Source organism: Rhinoderma darwinii, chromosome 6 (genome assembly GCF_050947455.1).
Source record: "Rhinoderma darwinii isolate aRhiDar2 chromosome 6, aRhiDar2.hap1, whole genome shotgun sequence".
Taxonomy (NCBI): domain Eukaryota; kingdom Metazoa; phylum Chordata; class Amphibia; order Anura; family Rhinodermatidae; genus Rhinoderma; species Rhinoderma darwinii.
In genome coordinates this window covers 88,563,725-88,582,478 of record NC_134692.1, presented here as the reverse complement: position 1 = coordinate 88,582,478, position 18,754 = coordinate 88,563,725, and the positions used below count along the sequence as shown (strand labels likewise).

Genomic DNA, 18,754 nt, shown 5'->3' with positions numbered 1-18,754 from the left:
TTTGGCCTTCAGGACCCAGCAGATTTTTTCAAATCTGACATGTGTCACTTTATGTGGCAATAACTCCGGAATGCTTTTACCTATCCAAGCGATTCTGAGAATCTTTTTTCTCGTGACACGTTGTACTTTGTTAGTGAAATTTTTTTTTTCGATAATTTTGGTATTTATTTCTGAAAACAACCAAAATTTAGAAAAAAATTGCAAAAATTAGCATTTTTCTAAGTTTAAACGCATTGGCTTGTAAAACAGATAGTAATACCACACAAAAAATAGTTACTAGTTAACATTTCCCATATGACTACTTTATGTTTGCATAGTTTTTTGAACGTCCTTTTATTTTTCTAGGACGTTACAAGGCTTAGAACTTTGGCAGCAATTTCTCATATTTTAAAGAAAATTTCAAAAGGCTATTTTTTCAGGGACCAGTTCAGTTCTGAGGTGGCTTGGAGGGCCTTATATATTAGAAAATCCCCAGAAGTCACCACATTTTGAAAACTGCATCCCTCAAGGTATTCGAATCAGCATTCACAAAGTGTTTTAACCCTTTAGGTGTTTCACAGGAATTAAAGCAGAGTAGAGGTGAAATTAACACATTTTCGTTTTTTTGCCGAAATTCATTTCTAATACATTTTTTTTTTTGTAACACAGAAGGTTTTACCAGAGAAATGCAACTCAATATTTATTGCCCAGATTCTGCAGTTTGTTGAAATATCCCACATGTGGCCCTAGTGTGATAATGGACTGAAGCAGCGGCCTCAGAAGCAAATGAGCATCCAGTGGATTTTGGGCCTCCTTTTTTTTTAGAATATATTTTAGGCACCGGTTGTCAGGTTTGAAGAGGTCTTGTGGTGCCAAAACAGTGGAAACACCCCAAAAGTTACCCCATTTTGGAAACTACATCCCTCAAGGAATTTATCTAGGTGTATAGTTAGCATTTTAACCGCACAGGTATTTCGCTAAATTTATTAGAATTAGTCTGTAAACATGAAAATCTGCTTTTTGCTGAAAAGATATTTTTAATATTTACAAGAAACAATAAAGAAAATGCACCCCAACATATGTAAAGCAATGTCTCCCGATTACGGCAATATCCCATATGTGGTAATAAACTGCTGATTGGACCCACAGCAAGGCTCAGAAGGGAAGGAGCGCCATTTGGATGTTGGAGCACGGATTTTGCTGGATTGGTTTTCGGTTCCATGTCGCGTTTGCAACACCCTGGAGGGACCAAAACAGGGGAAACCCTCCAAAAGTGACCCCATTTTGGAAACGACACCTATCAAGGAATTTATCTAGGGGTATAGTTAGCATTTTGACCACACAGGTGTTTTGCAGAATTTAGTGGAATTAGGCATTGAAAATTAAAAATCAACTTTTTTTCTGAAAAAGCATAGAAATTGTAAATTTTTACAAGGAATAAACGAAAAAAAGAACGACAACATTTGTAAAGCATTTTCTCCTGATTACAGCAATACCCCATATGTGGTAATAAACTGCTGATTGGAGCCATGGCAGCGCTCAGAAGGGAAGTAGCGCCATTTGGATTTTGGAGCACGGATTTTGCTGGATTGTTTTTCGGTGCCATGCCGCCTTTGCAACGCCCTGGAGGGACCAAAACAGTGGAAGCTCCCCAAGTTACCCCATTTTGGAAACACCCCTCAAGGAATTTTTCTAGGGGTATAGTGAGCATTTAGACTCCACGGGTCTTTTGCAGAATTTATTAGAATTAGGCGGAGAATATTAATATCACAATTTTTTAACAGTAAAATGTTGAATTTTCTAATTTTCACAAGGGATAAAGGAGAAATAACCAACCAATTTTTGTAAAGCTATTTCTCCCGGGTACGGAAATACCCCACATGTGGTCCTACATTTTTTTTTTCATTAGAAATGAATTAACCCTTTCAGGACTGATTCATTTTTTGCTTTCTTATTTTCGTTTTTCACTACCCGCCTTCCAAGAGCCATAACTTTTTTCTTTTTCCGTCAGTAGAGTGGTGTGAGGGTTTATTTCTTGCAGGAGGAATTGTAGTTTCTATTGATACCATTTAAAGTGCCATAAAAAGTACTGGGAAACGGAAAAAAAATAGGAAAATATAGGAAAAAAAATCTGATTCCATTTTTTGGGGTTTTCGTTTTTACAGCTTTCGCCGTGCGGTAAAAACGAAAACTACAGCGATTTTGGCAGTTTAAATTATTTACGTTTTTTTACGGTGTTCACCGTGCGAGTTAAATAATGGTATATTGTCATAGTTCGGCCTTTTACGGACGTAGCGATATCAATTCGGTTTATTTTTTTACATTACTTTTGAAGAAAAATGTGAAAAGGATTTTTTATTTAACTTTAAACTTTCTCTCACTACGAATAACTAATTCTTCTACACATTTTATTAGTCCCCTTAGGAGACTTGTACCAGCGATCATTGGATCGCGGGTACAATATGCTGCGATACTAATGTATTGCAGTATATTTTTACTTTTACAGACTCCTGTAACAGCGTGATCGCTGTTCCTGTCCGTTAGTCCTGGGTGTCCGCTGTAATACACAGCCGACACCCGCAGCGTATGGAGCGGGCTCAGCATGTGAGCCCGCTCCATACATCACCCCCGCACTACGACGTGCCATTAACTCATAGTGCTGAAAGGGGTTAATGCACAGCGGATGGTGTGAATATTGCAATTTTCCACTGATATGCCATTTTAGTGCATAATATGTCGTGCCCAGTTTGTGCCCCTAAAGACAAATACCTCATAAAGCGTTAAGCGGGTTCTCCATATTTGTGGGCACAAACTGCTGTTTGGGCACGCTGCAGGGGTCAGAAGGGAGGGACGCCATTTTGCTTTTGGAGCGCAGATTTTGCTTGGTAGTTTTTCTGTTTTGGGTTTCTCTGGTATTTCAGTTTATAATGTGGGGGCATATGTAATCTGTGCGGAGAACATCAGGGCATAATAAGAGGGTATAAAAATGCAGTAAATAATTAATAATTCATAGATGTGTGGCCGGTGTCGCACTGAAAATGGTGTCGGATGTTACCCGCTTTTAGAAAACACTGCACATTTTGCAATGCCATATTCCTGGGAGCCAGAACTTTTATTTTTTCACCACCGGAGCTGCGTGAGGGCTTATTTGTTGCGGGACAATCTGTACTTTTCATTGCTACCATTTTGGGATGCATGTGATTTTTTTGATCACTTTTTATTAAATTTTTTTGCAAGCCGGGTGACAAAAAACAAGCAATTCTGACAATGTTTTTATTTTATTTTTTTGCGGCGTTCACCGTGCACTATAAAATGACCATTATATTTTATTCTGCAGGTCGGTACGATTTCGGCGATACCATATGTATATAGGGTTTTTTTTATGTTTTGCAGCGTTTGCGCAATAAAATCACTTTTTTTTAATAAAATAATTTATTTTCGGTCACCATATTCTGAGAGCCGTAACTTTATTTTTCAGTCAAAAAAGCTGTGTAAGCTTGTTTTTTGCAGGACGGGTTGTAGTTTTTATCGGTATTTACTTTTTGATCACTTTTTATTCTCTATTTGGGTGGGGTGGTAACCAAAAAAATTAGCGATTCTGATGTAGTTTTTTATTGATTTTTTTTTTAGGGGTGTTCATCGTGCGGGAAAAACAACATTATAGTTTTATAGTTGGGGTCGTTACGAACGCGTGATAGCAGATATGTGTACTTTTTTTAACGTGTTCATTTTTTTCTTATAATGAAAGACTTATTATAGGAAAAAAGTGCAGTGTTTGTTTATATAACTTATAACTTATTTTTACACTTTTATTATCTTTTTTTTACTTGTCCCCCTAGGGGACACTTAGACTTGCGGCTTTGATCGCTGCTGGATTACATTACACTACACACGTAGTGTAATGTACTCTGTCATTGTGACGTGACAGTCACACTGACAGGAAGCCTCGGAGAACCGGCCGGAGGCTGCTCCTCCGAGGCTACCGTACATGGCAACCCGGAGGTCATTGTCTGACCTCAGATTGCCACGACAAGCATCGGTAGCCCCCATGATCACTTCGTGGGGGCTGCCGATGTGCTTCAAACCACTTAAATGATGCGACTACAATCCGTCGCCGCATTTATAGGGTTAATTGCCGAAATCAGCGGCGATGGTCCGCTGACCGGCAACACTGGAGTGTCAGCTGTTGGGGACAGCTGACCTCCCGGTTCCCGGACACTGTCCGTTAGGACAGTGTGCGCCGGGAACTACTCCGCAATAGTACGTCTGGATGCGGGAAGCAAGCCCTGTGCAAGACGTGCTATTGCGGAGCAGCGCGAAGAGGTTAAGTTTATTCATTGTAATGTGATCAGTCTTCTAATATGGGAATGTTCCTTTTAATTTTTATTAGGTTATGCCATGTTCAAGAGTATAGAATGTTATTTATTAGAGCATTGTCATTTAACCCCTTCCCGACATTTGACGTATCCATACGCCAAAGTCGGGTAGGGGGAAGTATGGAGCGCGATCCCGCTAGTTTAACTCGTTAAATACCGCGGTCAATATTGACCGCAGCATTTAAATCGTCAGAAAGAGGGGGCGACCCCCCTCTAACAGCTCATCGCGCCCCCTGCAACGCAATCGCGGGGGGGGGGGGCGATGGTTGCTATGGCTGCCTGGTTGCTTAATGAATGCCCCCAGGTCCGCCATCATTGTACACCTATTAAGCCTTGCCTCCGGCAGGGTTTAATAGGTGCCTGTCAGAATCACGATATACTGCAAATACATTAGTATTGCAGTATATTGTGCAAGCGATCTAACGATCGCTGGTTGAAGTCCCCTAGGCTAACTAATAAAAAAAGTCAAAATAAAAAAAGTTTCAAAAAAACGACCCTTTTCCCATTTTCCCCCTAGAGCATAGTAAAAAATAAATACATAAACATAATAATTGGTATCACCGCACCCGTAAAAGTCTGAACTATTATAATATATAGTTATTTAACCCGCACGGTGAACTCCGTAAAAAAAAAAAAAAAAAAAATAAGAAAAAATAAAAAAGAATTGTGAACGCCAGAATGCCTATTTTTTGGTCACCTCATCTCCCACAAAAAATGAAATAAGTGATCAAACCATCGCATTTACACCAAAATGGTATTATTAAAAACTACAGCTTATGCCGCAAAAAATAAGCACTGATACCGCTTAATCGACGGAAAAATAAAGAAGTTGTGGCTCTCGGAATTTGGCGACGCAAAATAAATTATTTTTTACACTTCGGTTTTTACATGTAAAAGTAGTAAAATATAGAAAAAAACTATATATATTTGGTATCGCCGTAATCATATTGACCCACAGAATAAAGTTAACATGTTGTTTTAATTGCACAGTGAATGCTGTAAAAACGGCACGCAAAAAAACATGGAGGAATCGCTGTTTTTTTTCATTTTCTACCCCACAAATAATTTTCCCATTTCCTAGTACATTATACGGCAAAATAAATGGTGCTACGAAAAACTACAACTCGTCCCGCAAAAATCAAGCCATCATAGTACTATATCGACGGAAAAATAAAGACGTTATGGCTTCTGGAATGTGGGGAGGAAAAAATGAAAATCTGAAAATTGTTTACGACGGAAAGGGGTTAATATCTGGGCAGTCTGGTTGTTGGTAGTCACACCTTACACAGAATGTTTCCCCTTCAAATTGCAGCTCTAGGTGTTTTACCAGGCCATGGGACAAAGCAGGTAAGCAACATGATGTGCACTCTAGGTGGTGCATTGTAAAGTGGGGGGTGGGGGGGGGAATGGAAGCTGGGAGAGATAGACAAAGATAAAAAAAAGTGTTTTTCCCCACCACATAGGTCTTGTGTTGCAGTTAGAACAGCTGTGAAGAGAGAAATTTATGGTGAAAGAAAAAACAAACTGGTTATCCAGAGCAGAATTTAAAAATAAAATGCACAGTATATTTTATCTGTCTCTCTAGTGAGAGCCATCAAGCATTGGACTGTATATACTGTAACCACCAAACAAACTTTCTGGAGTAGTAAGTAAGAAGTGGAGTTCAATCGCTACAAGTCTCAAGTCAGATCATTTTTCTGCTACACCATTCTGCTTCAGGGTAGTTCGAACTAGGGAGATTCTCACCCCACCCCAGATACAATTACGCTCCTTTGTGACAAAAGAAACGTAAAAAGGCAGGCACTCTACAAAGTTAGTGAAAAATTTACAGGGTTTCAAAGAAATTAGCGCAGCAGTCACGCAACGCTTTACCTTATTGAGAAGATCTACAAGTGGTGGCAGGAGGCCACAAGTAATAAGTTGTTGAATCTGTGGAGCTGGACCTGCTGAAATATTACTAAGTGCCCACGCTGCTTCTCTCTGAACACTTAGCTTCGGATGCCGCAGTAGCTGAGGCAGGATAGACAAGATTCCAGCATCTATGGCTACCTGGGTCTGTTTGTCTGTTCCAGTTACTATGTTCCCAACAGAACGAAGTGCTGGAGTCTGAGAAAAATGAAATTAAAAAAAAAAAATTAAAAAAAAATTAAAAAAAGTTAGAGGCTCTGTCACCAGTTTACAAGTGCTCTATCTCCTACCTAATCAGATAGGCGCTGTAATGCAGATAAGTGTTTATTTTGAAAAACGATTTTTGAGCAAGTTATGAACAATTTTTGATTTACGCTAATAAGTTCTTAATGACCAACTGGGCGTTTACAACACCCATTTGGTAAAAAGTTAGAGAAGCGAATGACCCTGACCAATCAGCGTCATTCTCTTCATTCATGCCCAGCTTGTTTCACTGCACAGCTTGATCTCGCTGTGACGGGACTTCCTCCCACAGGTTCCTCTTCAGAGCGATGGAAGAACAGACGTAGCCTCCAGCCGCTGTAGATTCGGATAAACGTTCTGGCATGGCTGGAGGTGAAGTTTGTGGACCCTCCCACAGTCCTTCACCGGAGCGATGGAAGAAAGTCCCATCACAGCGTGATCTCGCGAGATCACACTGTGCAATTTAAGAAGCTGGGCTGGAATGGAGAAGTGTATGATGCGGATTGTCACAGTCATACACTTCTCTTTACAACGCCCACTTGGTAAAAAGTTAAACGCCCAGTTGGTCATTAAAACCTAATTCGCATAAATCTAAAATTGTTCAGAACTTGCTCAAAAACGATTGATTCCCAAAATAAAAACCACTGTTATCTACATTACAGCGCCGATCAGTATGTGTAGGAGATAAGGCACTTATAATCTGGTGACAGAGCTTATTTAAGATACTTCAAAACTGAATCCTTTTCTGCATTGGCCACAACAATGTTGTCCGCATTGGAGGAGATTTATCAAACCGGATGCCAAAGGAAATGTGGAATAGTTTTCTATACCAACAAATCAGATTCCATCACATTTTTGAAAGGTCCCTATGGAAAATGGAAGCAGCTACCCGATTTGCTGCTCCACTTTTCCTTTGCACCAGTTTTGATAAATTTTTCCCACTGATTACATGGAAAAAAAATTAAAAAAAATACATACCGATGGGTGTAACCTGTAATCATGGCAGTATTACCAACAGCATTGTCCTGAAACTACAGGTCCTATGCCATAGTGCACCCTAGTTAATTTATTTGTTTATAATTTATCACTGGTCAAAAAGGAGTTTGTGGCTTTAGTATTGTTCTAAGATTTACTTACCAAAACGCTAAGCTCTTGACTATACATTAGCTGTATCAGTCTATCCACAGCCCCCGTCTTTACCACCACATCAATCCTATCATTGGCACCATCTGTGAGATACGACATAGCCCAACATGTATCTGATAAGATGTCTTTGTCTTCATGGTGCAAAAGCTGAGTCAGTGTTGGCAGGATTTGAAGAACAGCTTGCATAGGTGGGTATGGGTTTTTGTTTCGACATAGGTTAGACAAGGTCCACGTAATGTTTCTGAGAAAGCCAATCTAGGTTTAAAATAAGTTGATAATGTACAGTAGTAAAACAGACCTGCATTTTTTGTATACTAGGAACATACATATTTAGAGATTTTTACCTAGACTTAAAGCAACCCTCTAGTCCTGAGACAATTAAAACATAATAGTGTATATGGAGTAATTACTTGGTGCCCTTCTGCTGGTTCAGGTACCAAATTGTCCACGACACTTCGATCACAAGTCGGAGACACTCCCACTGTTCCTGCATTGGCCAGAGCTACTCATGTGAGCAATTCAGTCTAATCCATGAAGAGGGGGGAGTGTCCCAAAACAGCCACAGCGCTTCTCAGATAGTCTGAGGGGACCCTAAAACGGTGGATCCACAAGGTACTTCATATACAACATGATATTTATAATTTTGTCCTGAGACCGGGTCGCTTTAACACATTAAATACACAGTGGCAAGAAACATAAGCCATTGGAAAAGTGTTAAATTATCATGCTGCAGCAACACTATTGACCTGCCAGGTCTACTCTGACTTCACTTCAATCACTAACAGCCCAGCAATTATATCTAACAACATATAGCTGCTAAACCTATGTACTTCCTTTTTCTGGACAATAGGTTTCAAGCAGTGTTCCCTATAAGGTACACGGCCGCGCACCTTCCATGATCCGCCCGCTCACTAGACTTTAAAGCCCGCGCACTGTCACCAGGCGGATGCAGTGGAGTCGTTAGCCCCGGAGGGGGCTCCGGTGCTAGCGACCGCCACATTCACTTGTATGTGCGTCCTCAGGACACACATACAAATGAATACTATAGGCTGCAGGTCACATTAGGCCTGCAGCCGATAAGGCGCTGGGCGTCACGCAGGCCGGGGTGATGACGTTACATCATCACACTGGTCCTGCTGGAGGGGCAGTGTAGCGCTCAGTCTGTCGCGGGAACGGGGCAAGGTAAGCACAATATAATTTTTTTTTTTAAGGAACTATGTAGCACTATATAAGAAGGGGACTGTGTAGCACTATATACAAGGGGAGGAGGGGGGCTGCGTGCGTCGCCATCTACAGGGGGGCTGCGTGCGTCGCCATCTACAGGGGGTTGGCGTGGCGCTATCTATAGGGACAGTGGTGTAATGAAGGATTGTTTTATTGATGCCTATAATTGGTGTTTATAACTGTATATTTTACTGGTCGACTTGTAATATTATAGTATTTAAAAAAAGTAATTGAAAACAAAATTTAAAATTAGGTTTTTTTCGCTATATTATTTTACTGGGGGTATTACTTTAGGTCATCCGATCGCCCACCATTGATGTAGACTTGATAACTGCCCCACTCAGGAGCTGCCAAGACTTCGAGGGAACATTGGTTTCAAGTCCCTATTACTTCCTGTAAACACAACTTTAGGCAGGCGATAACCAGTGTCAGTAGCAACTATTATTTTGGTTCCGGCAGTAAGTAAAACCAATATGATCATTTTGAAGTGACCGAAACTAAAGAAATGTAAAATGAGTGGACCGGATGTCTCTCACAAAAGGGGTTACTCAGAGTTAAAATTCTCAACACTACTAAAAAACGTTTTATGCTAGATAAAAGGACATTAATACCTTGCAAGCGCAGTAGATCCAAAAGAAAATACTCCTTCACATAATTGCGGACGTGCAGTATGTGAAGAGATTCTGTGGACTCCTACTGCACATGCTGTATGGTAAGATAGCCCTGCCCCATGTAGGACGCATCATTGATGACACCCAGTACATAAGGGGTATGCAATTACTGGTTGGAAACCCATCTGACAGTGACTTCAATGTCACGAATAAGGATGTGGCGGCAGAACCATGCGCAGAAGATCGAAGAGGCAAAATACAACATTCTCGGAAGAAGTAATTTTAGCTAGCCCTATAAAACAATCTAGGCATTACATGTAATTCACAGGGGGTGGGGGGAATACCGGAGTCTGTGGTGTAACCAAAGCTAAAAGCGGTGAAATCACATTGCAGTTGATTAGTGCATCTCTGTACATTGGACCATCACCTATAGACAAAAGACACGGTTTTAAAAAAAATACATTTTTTATAAAGCATGTCAACTGTAGAATTAAGATCCATTTACTCAAGCAGATATTCATATTAGTGATCTTGGATAGGATTGCGGTGAGTGTACTTATACAATGTTATTAACTCATTGATTAATCGAATAGTGATTAGTTTAGTTGCCCGTTTAACAAATGTCACATCTGCTGTCAAAAGATTCAAGTTTACATAGCACAATGTCAGAATGCCCATCTTTTTATGGCTTGCGTAAACAATTTTTGGGTTAACAAGCATTTCATTGCTAGTTTATGCTTCACACCTATTTACATTAATTGATCATGCACAACTGCTTGTGAGGGCGGATTTACACGAGCGAGTGCGTTTTTGCGCGCACAAAAAATGCGGCTTTTTGCACGCGCAAAAGGCACTTAACAGCTCCGTGTGTCATTACCATATGATGCGCGGCTGCGTGATTTTCGCGCATCAACCATCATTATGACACAGTTTGTAAACAGAAAAGCACGTGATGCTTTTGTTTTCAATCATACTTTTTACTGCTGTTGCGTGAATTAAGCGCGTCCCACGGAAGGGCTTCCGTGAAGTGCGCGTGATTTTTACGCACCAATTGACTTCGTGATGCACAAGAAACGCAGAAATAGAAGACATGTCGTGACTTTTATGCAGCGGACACCCGCTGCGTAAAATTCACGGACTGTCTGCACGGCCCCATAGACTAATATAGGTCCGTGCGAGGCGAGTGAAAATCACGCGCGTTGCACGGACGTATATCATGTTCGTGTAAATCCGCCCTTAGTGTTGGAATTTGAATAATTTGCTGATAGAAATGGGCCTTTGGTGTATGATATTCCACAACTGAAAATCTGCAGCGGAATCTTAAATCTAAAAGAAAAAAAAAAAAAAGGGAGCGGTCACAAAAACCCGCAGTACTATTTTGCTGTGCATACTGCAGTGTAAATGCAATGTAGCTGCAGAAGTCATTGTGGATTTTCTGCAGCAGTTTTACCTGCTAATTTAGTGTGAAAGTGTAAAGCATTGATTCTAAAAAAAAACATAACTGCAGATACAAATTAACTGCTGAATCACTAAAAGCCTGCATCAAAATACAGTTTGTGATTTATTCAATAAGATTATATGCTCCCCATACAAGTTTATAGGGGGTAAAGCCCCCCCCCCCAAAAAAACCCTGCAGCATTAAAAAGTTACAACGCAGCTGAATTTCCACACAAATTATGTACAGATTTTTAGCCGTAGTGCGGGGTTGAAATTTTCAACTTTGCTACTTTTGTAAACGCTGCAAATATTTCCCACATCAGTTGTGGAATATTCGCAGCGGATCCGGCCCTTAGGAACATATACTTAGGCTAGGTTCCCACATAGTGTAAACACTGCCTGTATAAACGTTTAAAATTATTATTTATTGATAATTTATTATTAAAATATCGTAGGGCACAGAGTGCCAAAAGATCCAAGTACAGACGTTGGCAACCAGATCAGGAACGCACAGTAAAGAGTGTGTGAGATAGACAATCAGCATGCGCTCATTGACAAGTGCCTGAAAAGTCAGATGTAAATTTCCCACAGCCCCTCTTTAAATGTGCTGGCAAATATTAGTAAAGTCTGATTGCCACAGATTCACAGGCACACTTCCCAACGCGTTTCTGCACCACATTAGGGGAGCGTCCTCAGGGGTACGAGTTGCCTGATAATTCTCGTATTTATTCACGAAGTGCCGGTCAGCTGATATTCAGCTGTTCAAATTGTATAACGGCGCATACGAGACACTGATAGCGGTCTAGCGCGCGCCGAGGAAACTAGGAAGCTTTAAAGCCCAGGCCCCGCCTTCCAGGCATTGCGTAACGCCGGGCCGAACCAATGGGAGAGTAAGACGTCAACTAGCGACGCCCACCCACAGGTCGGCTCCCTGGTAACTACGCAGCCAATGGAACAGATGCAGAACGCATCGTTAGCAACAGGGGGGAGCTACAGGCGGCCAAGCATACATCGCCGATAGCAAAAAGAAAAAACGCCATGCAATGACAGGGCGATCAAGGGAGCTATTAAACGGCCAAGGCTACAATGAGATAATGCAGCAAAGGTAGCAATCGCATCAGAGGAGTAATAGTGAAATGGAGGATACTGTCACAGTACAATAGACGATACACAAAGACAGATACTAAGTATAGAAAAGGACTAAATATAAATAAATGTCAGGAGTTACAGGATAGGACAGACAAACTAAATAAACCTGTAATATTTACAGGAAAGGAAGATAGGATATAGACTCATTAAGGCCTAGTGGTTTGATGGTTTGCATCCTGAAAATCCACTGGGCCTCCTTCTGCAGAATACGTCTATCCCAATCTCCTCCCCTGATAGGCGGCTTAATATATTCCATCCCTTGGAATTTAATGGCAGAAGAGTCTCCCAGATGACAGTCCCACACATGCCTAGATACAGAAGTATCAGCTTTATTCTTGATATCACACATGTGGTCCCGGATTCTGCGTCTAAACTCCCTTTTAGTTTTGCCAACGTACTGCATTCCACAATGACAAGTGATGAGGTATACCACCCCCTTAGTGAGGCAGTTGATGAAATACCTGTTATAAAACAGAGCTCCTGTAACTGTGCGCTTAAAGGTTTTGCTTTTCAACACAGAAGTACAAGCTTTACACCTCCCGCATTGGTACGAACTAGTAACGTTGGTGGAGAGCCAGATATTGGCACCAGTCACATCCAGATGACTGTGTACCAGTCGATCCTTCAGATTACGGCCTCTCATGAAGGTGATCTGAGGCCGGTCCCCAACCAGACCACCCACGTCGGGGTCCACTTTAAGGATATCCCAGTAAGAGGTAAGTATTTGTCTCACCTCAAAGTGGCAATCAGACTTTACTAATATTTGCCAGCACATTTAAAGAGGGGCTGTGGGAAATTTACATCTGACTTTTCAGGCACTTGTCAATGAGCGCATGCTGATTGTCTATCTCACACACTCTTTACTGTGCGTTCCTGATCTGGTTGCCAACGCCTGTACTTGGATCTTTTGGAACTCCGTGCCCTACTATATTTTAATAATAAATCAATAAATAATTATTTTAAACGTTTATACAGGCAGAACATTTGTATTCTAACAATTTAAATGTATACCTATACATCATCTATTTTGGACTATAGTGTAAACACTGCTGAATTTCTGCAACAATCGAATTCTGTGCAGAAATTCCACAGTATTTAAAGTAGCAGCAAAGTGAATTTGATTAGAAAATCTCATGGCGACGCTGCGAGAAAAAAAAAAAAAAGTAAAAAAATCATGCGTAAAGTGTTCTGTCGTGCGACTTTCAATGCCGCAGCATGTCAATTTAGGTTTCTTTTTGCAAATAAACTTCAATGGGGAGCATAAATTCTGCAACAGTTTTGCTTTGTTGTGGTTTTTACAGTGTTTATGAAGTGGAAATCTGCAGGTGCACATATACTTTGCTATAATTAATGTTGAATACTTCGGGTAGGAACACACAACTTAAACAGTGCAGATTTTCCGCAATTGATTAATTGCGGAAAATCCGCTGCGTATTACAGTAGCAGCCGTGTGGTGAGATTTCAACAAATCTCGTCCCCATACTGCGGTAAATATCCGCACATAGATTGACCTGCGGTGCGGTCACTTCAACCGCAGCATGCCAATTTATTCTGCAGATACGCAACTCTTCTGTTGCGGGTTTACCCATTGAATTCAATGGGGTGCTTAAACCCGCAACAAATCAGTTTGTGTTACGTTATTTGCGTCGGAATCACAGCGATGCGCCGAAAAATCGCAAGTACGAGAAATAAAAATTAAAATAAAGTTACTTACCCAGAGCTCCCTGCTTCTTCTCCAGTCCGGCCTCCCTGGAAGATGTTGTGGGCCATGTGACTGCTGCAGCCAATCATAGGCTGCAGCATCACATGGCCTGCAACGCAATCCCAGTAGGCCGGACTACGTGCCGAGAAGAGGGAGGGAGTAAGTATGAATTTTTTTGGGGGGTTTTTTCCGGCGCCACTTCGCAGCGGAAATGTCGCCGGAAAACCGCACCACAATATGGTGCCATATTCCGGACAGCATTCCCTGCGGTATTCAGGGCTGATAAGCATTGCAGCGTATCAGCACTGAATACGTTGTGTGTGGTCCTACCCTAAATCTACAGGTAAATCTGCAGCAATTTGAGCAGGAAAAACATTATTTGGTGCGGATTTGTGTGACAGCTTTACCAGTGTTTTTCAGGAGTTTCTGCTGCAGAAAATCTGCAGTGTAACCTGGGTGTGGAAACATACGCTAAGGGTAAGTTCACATGTAGCGTAAAATCCACATTGTAATACAGTAGCAGCAAAGTTGATGAGATTTGAACAAATCTCATCCACACACTGCATAAACGAGCCGAAAAACGCTCAGAAATTGACCTGCGGTAAGTTTTGTTTTTTTAAATCCGCAGCATGTCAATTGTCTTTGCGTAATCACTGCTTTTTTGTCGTCGGCTTTCGCACCGCAAATGTTGCAACTCAGAAAATAAAATAAAAACGTTGACAGAATTCTGTCATTCTTCATCCAGCCAGCTTCCTGGGATGACATTTCATACCATGTGACTGCTGCAGACAATCACAGGCTGCAGCAGTCACATGGGATAAAGAATCACCCTGGGAGGTCATCCCAGGACAGTAGAGGGACGCGTTGCCTTGGCTATATGCAAGTACGAATTATATATACATAGTTTTCCACAGCGGACACATCAGCCGAAAAACGGCACCACAATTTGGTGCGGTTTTTCATCTAGAATTCCCTGCGGACGTCAGGGCGGATACACTGTACTTCTACGCGGCATATCTGCCCCATGTGAACATAGCTTGGAGGTTACCCACAGATTTATTGCAGATTTTTCACAGCATACAGAACAGAATGAGCATGATAGAGATTTGAAAGTCCTTCGCATGCTCAAGTTTCTGGCCTTCATTTTTAAAAAAAAATTAAAAAAAAAAAAAAAAAAAGTGTATCTGACTGGTGCAACTTTCTAACCACTTTATTACAAATCATTTTTACTTTGAGCTGCAGCTGCTCTGTATACAGAGCAGCTGTATGTTGCGCTTAAAACCTATCCATCAGGTCAGCAGGTGCTGCATGTCATCTCAAAGTTAAAATAACTTAAAATGTAATTAGAAAATTGCACCAAAACTGGACACTTATTAAAATCAAAATAAAAAAAAAATTATATAATGAAGGTGTATATAGCCATTTATTGTCCAATTTCTGGGACTAAACCTGGAGGTTTGCTTAACTTCCATTATTTCAAGTAAAATTTTTAGTCAGGATGTTATAATTGAACTAGCTTAGTTTTAATAACCTTTGTGTATTACTTTGAGAAAAAGTTGAGCACAGTATGCACCACTATACTACTAAGATAAGCATCTATAATTACTGTGCAAAATTTTGCACACCAGTAGATGTTGTTATTTCACTAACCAACTGCACAATATTACATTAAATCTTACTCCATGTGTACCGCAACAGGCAAGTCTTTATGTCAAGTAGTTATGTAGTAAAATAACCCATTATAAAAAAAATACAATAGTGTATCATTCCATAAAAATTTTTTTTCTGAATCTGTTCTTGAGTCTTACCAGCAATGTTTCCCAGAGCCCACACAGCCTGTTCACTAATTTGCATGTGTGGTGACGTTATCAAAGCTATGAAAGCAGGAATGGCTCCTCCATCTACTACAGATTTTGTCTGTTCAGAGGTACCTGAAGCAACATTTGTAAGTGCCCACGCGGCTTCAAACTGCAAAGTACTGTTATCATGATAGCTCAAGAAATCCACCAGCTTTGGTATTAGCCCAGCCTCAATTATGTCATTTAGTGGAGGATTCCTTTCTCGAGACAACATTTTCCTGCAATGGGAAGGAAAAATAGTCAGGTTTTCTAGGCAATTACATGACCTACTAATACTACAACCACATCTTCCCTTTTCTTCTACCGGTAGCATATTAAGAACGATATTACACTACGAACTCTCCATTACCTTGTAAATTGTGTGCATTTGAGTTCAAAATCTGGGTTTGCAGAATTAATTCCTTCTACTATTTCATTCAAGGAAAGAGCGGACACCTGAAAAACAAATCTACAATTTAGCAGATTCCCAGAAACACCATGGAAATACAGTAATACACTAATATACTTACTTTAAAAGAAGGTAACTACTAAATGATGAGTTACCCTATGAGATCATGGTTTATAAAAACAGTGGCCGTCCAGTTGAATTTTAACAAATTTGTGGCAGATGGTGCTTTTCATCTGTAATGGCCTATAAGAGTTTGGGGGGGGGGGGGGTCTTCAGGATTCTTTGGCCAACTCTCTGCCATTTCAGTATTTTTTTGTTTTATCTCTAGCTGATGTGATACTCCTGCCTGCTAGCGGTGTAATTTGCCTGCGAGCACAGGTTTCATGAATGTCTATTTACATGGCAACTGCTGTACTCTTGCTGTAATTTGTTTTTATATGTACTTCACGTAGTTTACACACATTCAATAGAATATAAGAAAACCCCAGTAATTACTCTTACCAGTAACTGGATATTCTGTTAACCTCCGCTAACAGGAGGGTTTCCCAACTCCCTAGGGACAGGAAACATGACAGCAGAAAATAAAAAAAGTCTCCTCTCCTTTACCTTATTTATTTATTTTTTTGCATAGTTTCAATGTCCCATGTTACTAACTGGATATCAATTTAATTAGCCAGCAGAGGCATAGCAAGCCATCAGAATTTGGTAAAAAAAAAACACCACACTGGATTTTTCGGTTTTTCACCACATGGGGCACAATTACCGTTAAGAGTAATTGTAATCTTTTCCAAACTCATTCACAACAGTGCTAACAGGAGAAATGACTTATCAGAGTGGGACTGCTGTGGGCTAAAAAAAAAAGCCCTGTTTAGACCGCATATTTAGCCCCCATGCACACAACCATAAAATGGTCCCATTCATTTCTATGGCCGACGGACATCTTCCCATACACTTACTGGTCGGTGTACGTGCCGTAGAAACTCGTAAAAAAAATAGGTCGTCCTATTTTTTTTATTTTGCAGACCATGCTCCCATAATAAATACGTATGGCCGCCCGTGGCGGTCCGCAGCCAGCCGTACCTTTAGTTACGGGCACGGTTGTGTGCATGGTGCCTTAGCTTGTAATGCTTCAAGGTTAGAGGATTAGCTCATGTGACTGCACAACAAATCTGCTCGTTGGATGCCGAACTACCCTCAGCCCAGGAGGTAGTTACTGCCCTGGTGTTATGGGCTTAAGCCTTCTGGAGAGATATTTTCTTCAGCCAGATACCAGGATGTGGCAAAGTTTTATCCAGCAAGCAATAGTGGTTTTACATGACCTGTAACCTTTCTTATTGCCTTAGTATTGGAGGAGATGGTCCAATTTCCTAAAATGCTCAGTCCACAGAAGGTAGGGAAGAATACAGCTACAAAAATAAAGACTATGGAATTTGCACTCCTCTGTAGAGAAGCACAAAAGGTAGGGAGAGAGATTTCTTGCCGACATGGAATTTTAAAGATGACTTTGGGAAGAAAGAAGGGTTGGTGTTTGAAAACAATCCTATCTTCAATGATGGTAAGATATGGAGCCCTGAAGGAGAAAGCCTATATCTCGCACCACTCTTCTGGTCATTATGACAGCCAACAATAAAATATAGTTTTGAATGTTAGGTAACCAAGAGGGATCTCAGATTGGTTCAAATGGAGGAGCCATAAAAGAGGGATATAACAATATTAAGGTCCTAAGGCGGCACAGAAGAGCAGATTGAAGTGTAAAGTCTGGTCGAGGCCTTAAAGAAACATTTGATCAAGGTATGTCCAGCAGAGATAAAAAGATATTCCATGCTGTCAAGCTTACCCCTGGATGGAAGGCTGGATCGTGAATGAGAAGGTGGCCACTGGAGGAAAACCGAGGTAATTCCCCTCAGAGCCAGAAAGTACCAAATCAGAATCATTTTAGTCTTTTGCTTCTGAATCTTCATAGACCTTGGGATAGAATAAGCGGGTAAAGGCATCTAGGTGACTGTTTGCCCAAGTCTGTGACAGGGCATCCACCCCTAGGGGGATGATCGAGAATTGACATTGAGCAGAAATTGGATACCTAGTGTTTTTCTCGTGGCAAACCAGTCGAGAACTTGAAGTCCCGACTTTGAAACCCAGAATTTTTCTATAGCTGACCAAGTCCATTGCCATTTAGAATAGTGTCTTTGCTGAGAAAAATCAGCCAGTAGATTTTCCTTGCCTTTCAGATGGACTGCAGATGGGGAGAAAAATAAATAAATAATCTTTCACCCCACCTTTCACAAGCAGATATGAGCTGCCACAGAAGAGAGCTTGGAGCTTCTTGTGCCTCCTTGTTTGTTTAAGTAAGCCATGGTAGTTACATTGGCCAATGAAATCTTGACATGTCTTTATTTCACTGTAGTAAAAGCAGCTAGAGCCTTGAGGGATTCCCAGAATGCTGAGAGCTCCCTTAGACTGGAAGAAACATGGGACAGACTCATCTCAGGTCCCCGGACTATGGCCTGAGAGGTGTGGGTTCACCAACCTTGACTGCTGGCATCTGTTGTAATCACAATCTGGTTCTCCTGCAGCCATAAGACTCCTCTTTTGTAAAAACTTTCTAACTGGCCACCAGTTTAGGGAGACATTTACTTTGGGGAATCTTTATTCTTCGTTCTAGAGAGGTCTGTTTTTCGTCCAAGGAGGAGAGAAGATTAGAGAGTTTTCTTGAATGTGCTTGAGCTCACATA

General features: G+C 41.0%; 1 protein-coding gene across 1 annotated transcript in view; it reads right to left on the bottom strand.

The window, feature by feature from the left end:
- The window catches only part of LOC142656370 (importin subunit alpha-5-like), a 53,024-nt gene that overhangs the window by 17,602 nt on the left and 16,668 nt on the right, over positions 1 to 18,754 (bottom strand). The window contains exons 4-8 of the mRNA XM_075831287.1: positions 15,984 to 16,069; positions 15,584 to 15,852; positions 9,832 to 9,914; positions 7,644 to 7,907; positions 6,228 to 6,461 (exon numbers count right to left, since the gene is read on the bottom strand). Coding sequence (XP_075687402.1) covers positions 6,228 to 6,461; positions 7,644 to 7,907; positions 9,832 to 9,914; positions 15,584 to 15,852; positions 15,984 to 16,069 — 936 coding nt within the window. The remainder of the gene's footprint in view (positions 1 to 6,227; positions 6,462 to 7,643; positions 7,908 to 9,831; positions 9,915 to 15,583; positions 15,853 to 15,983; positions 16,070 to 18,754) is intronic.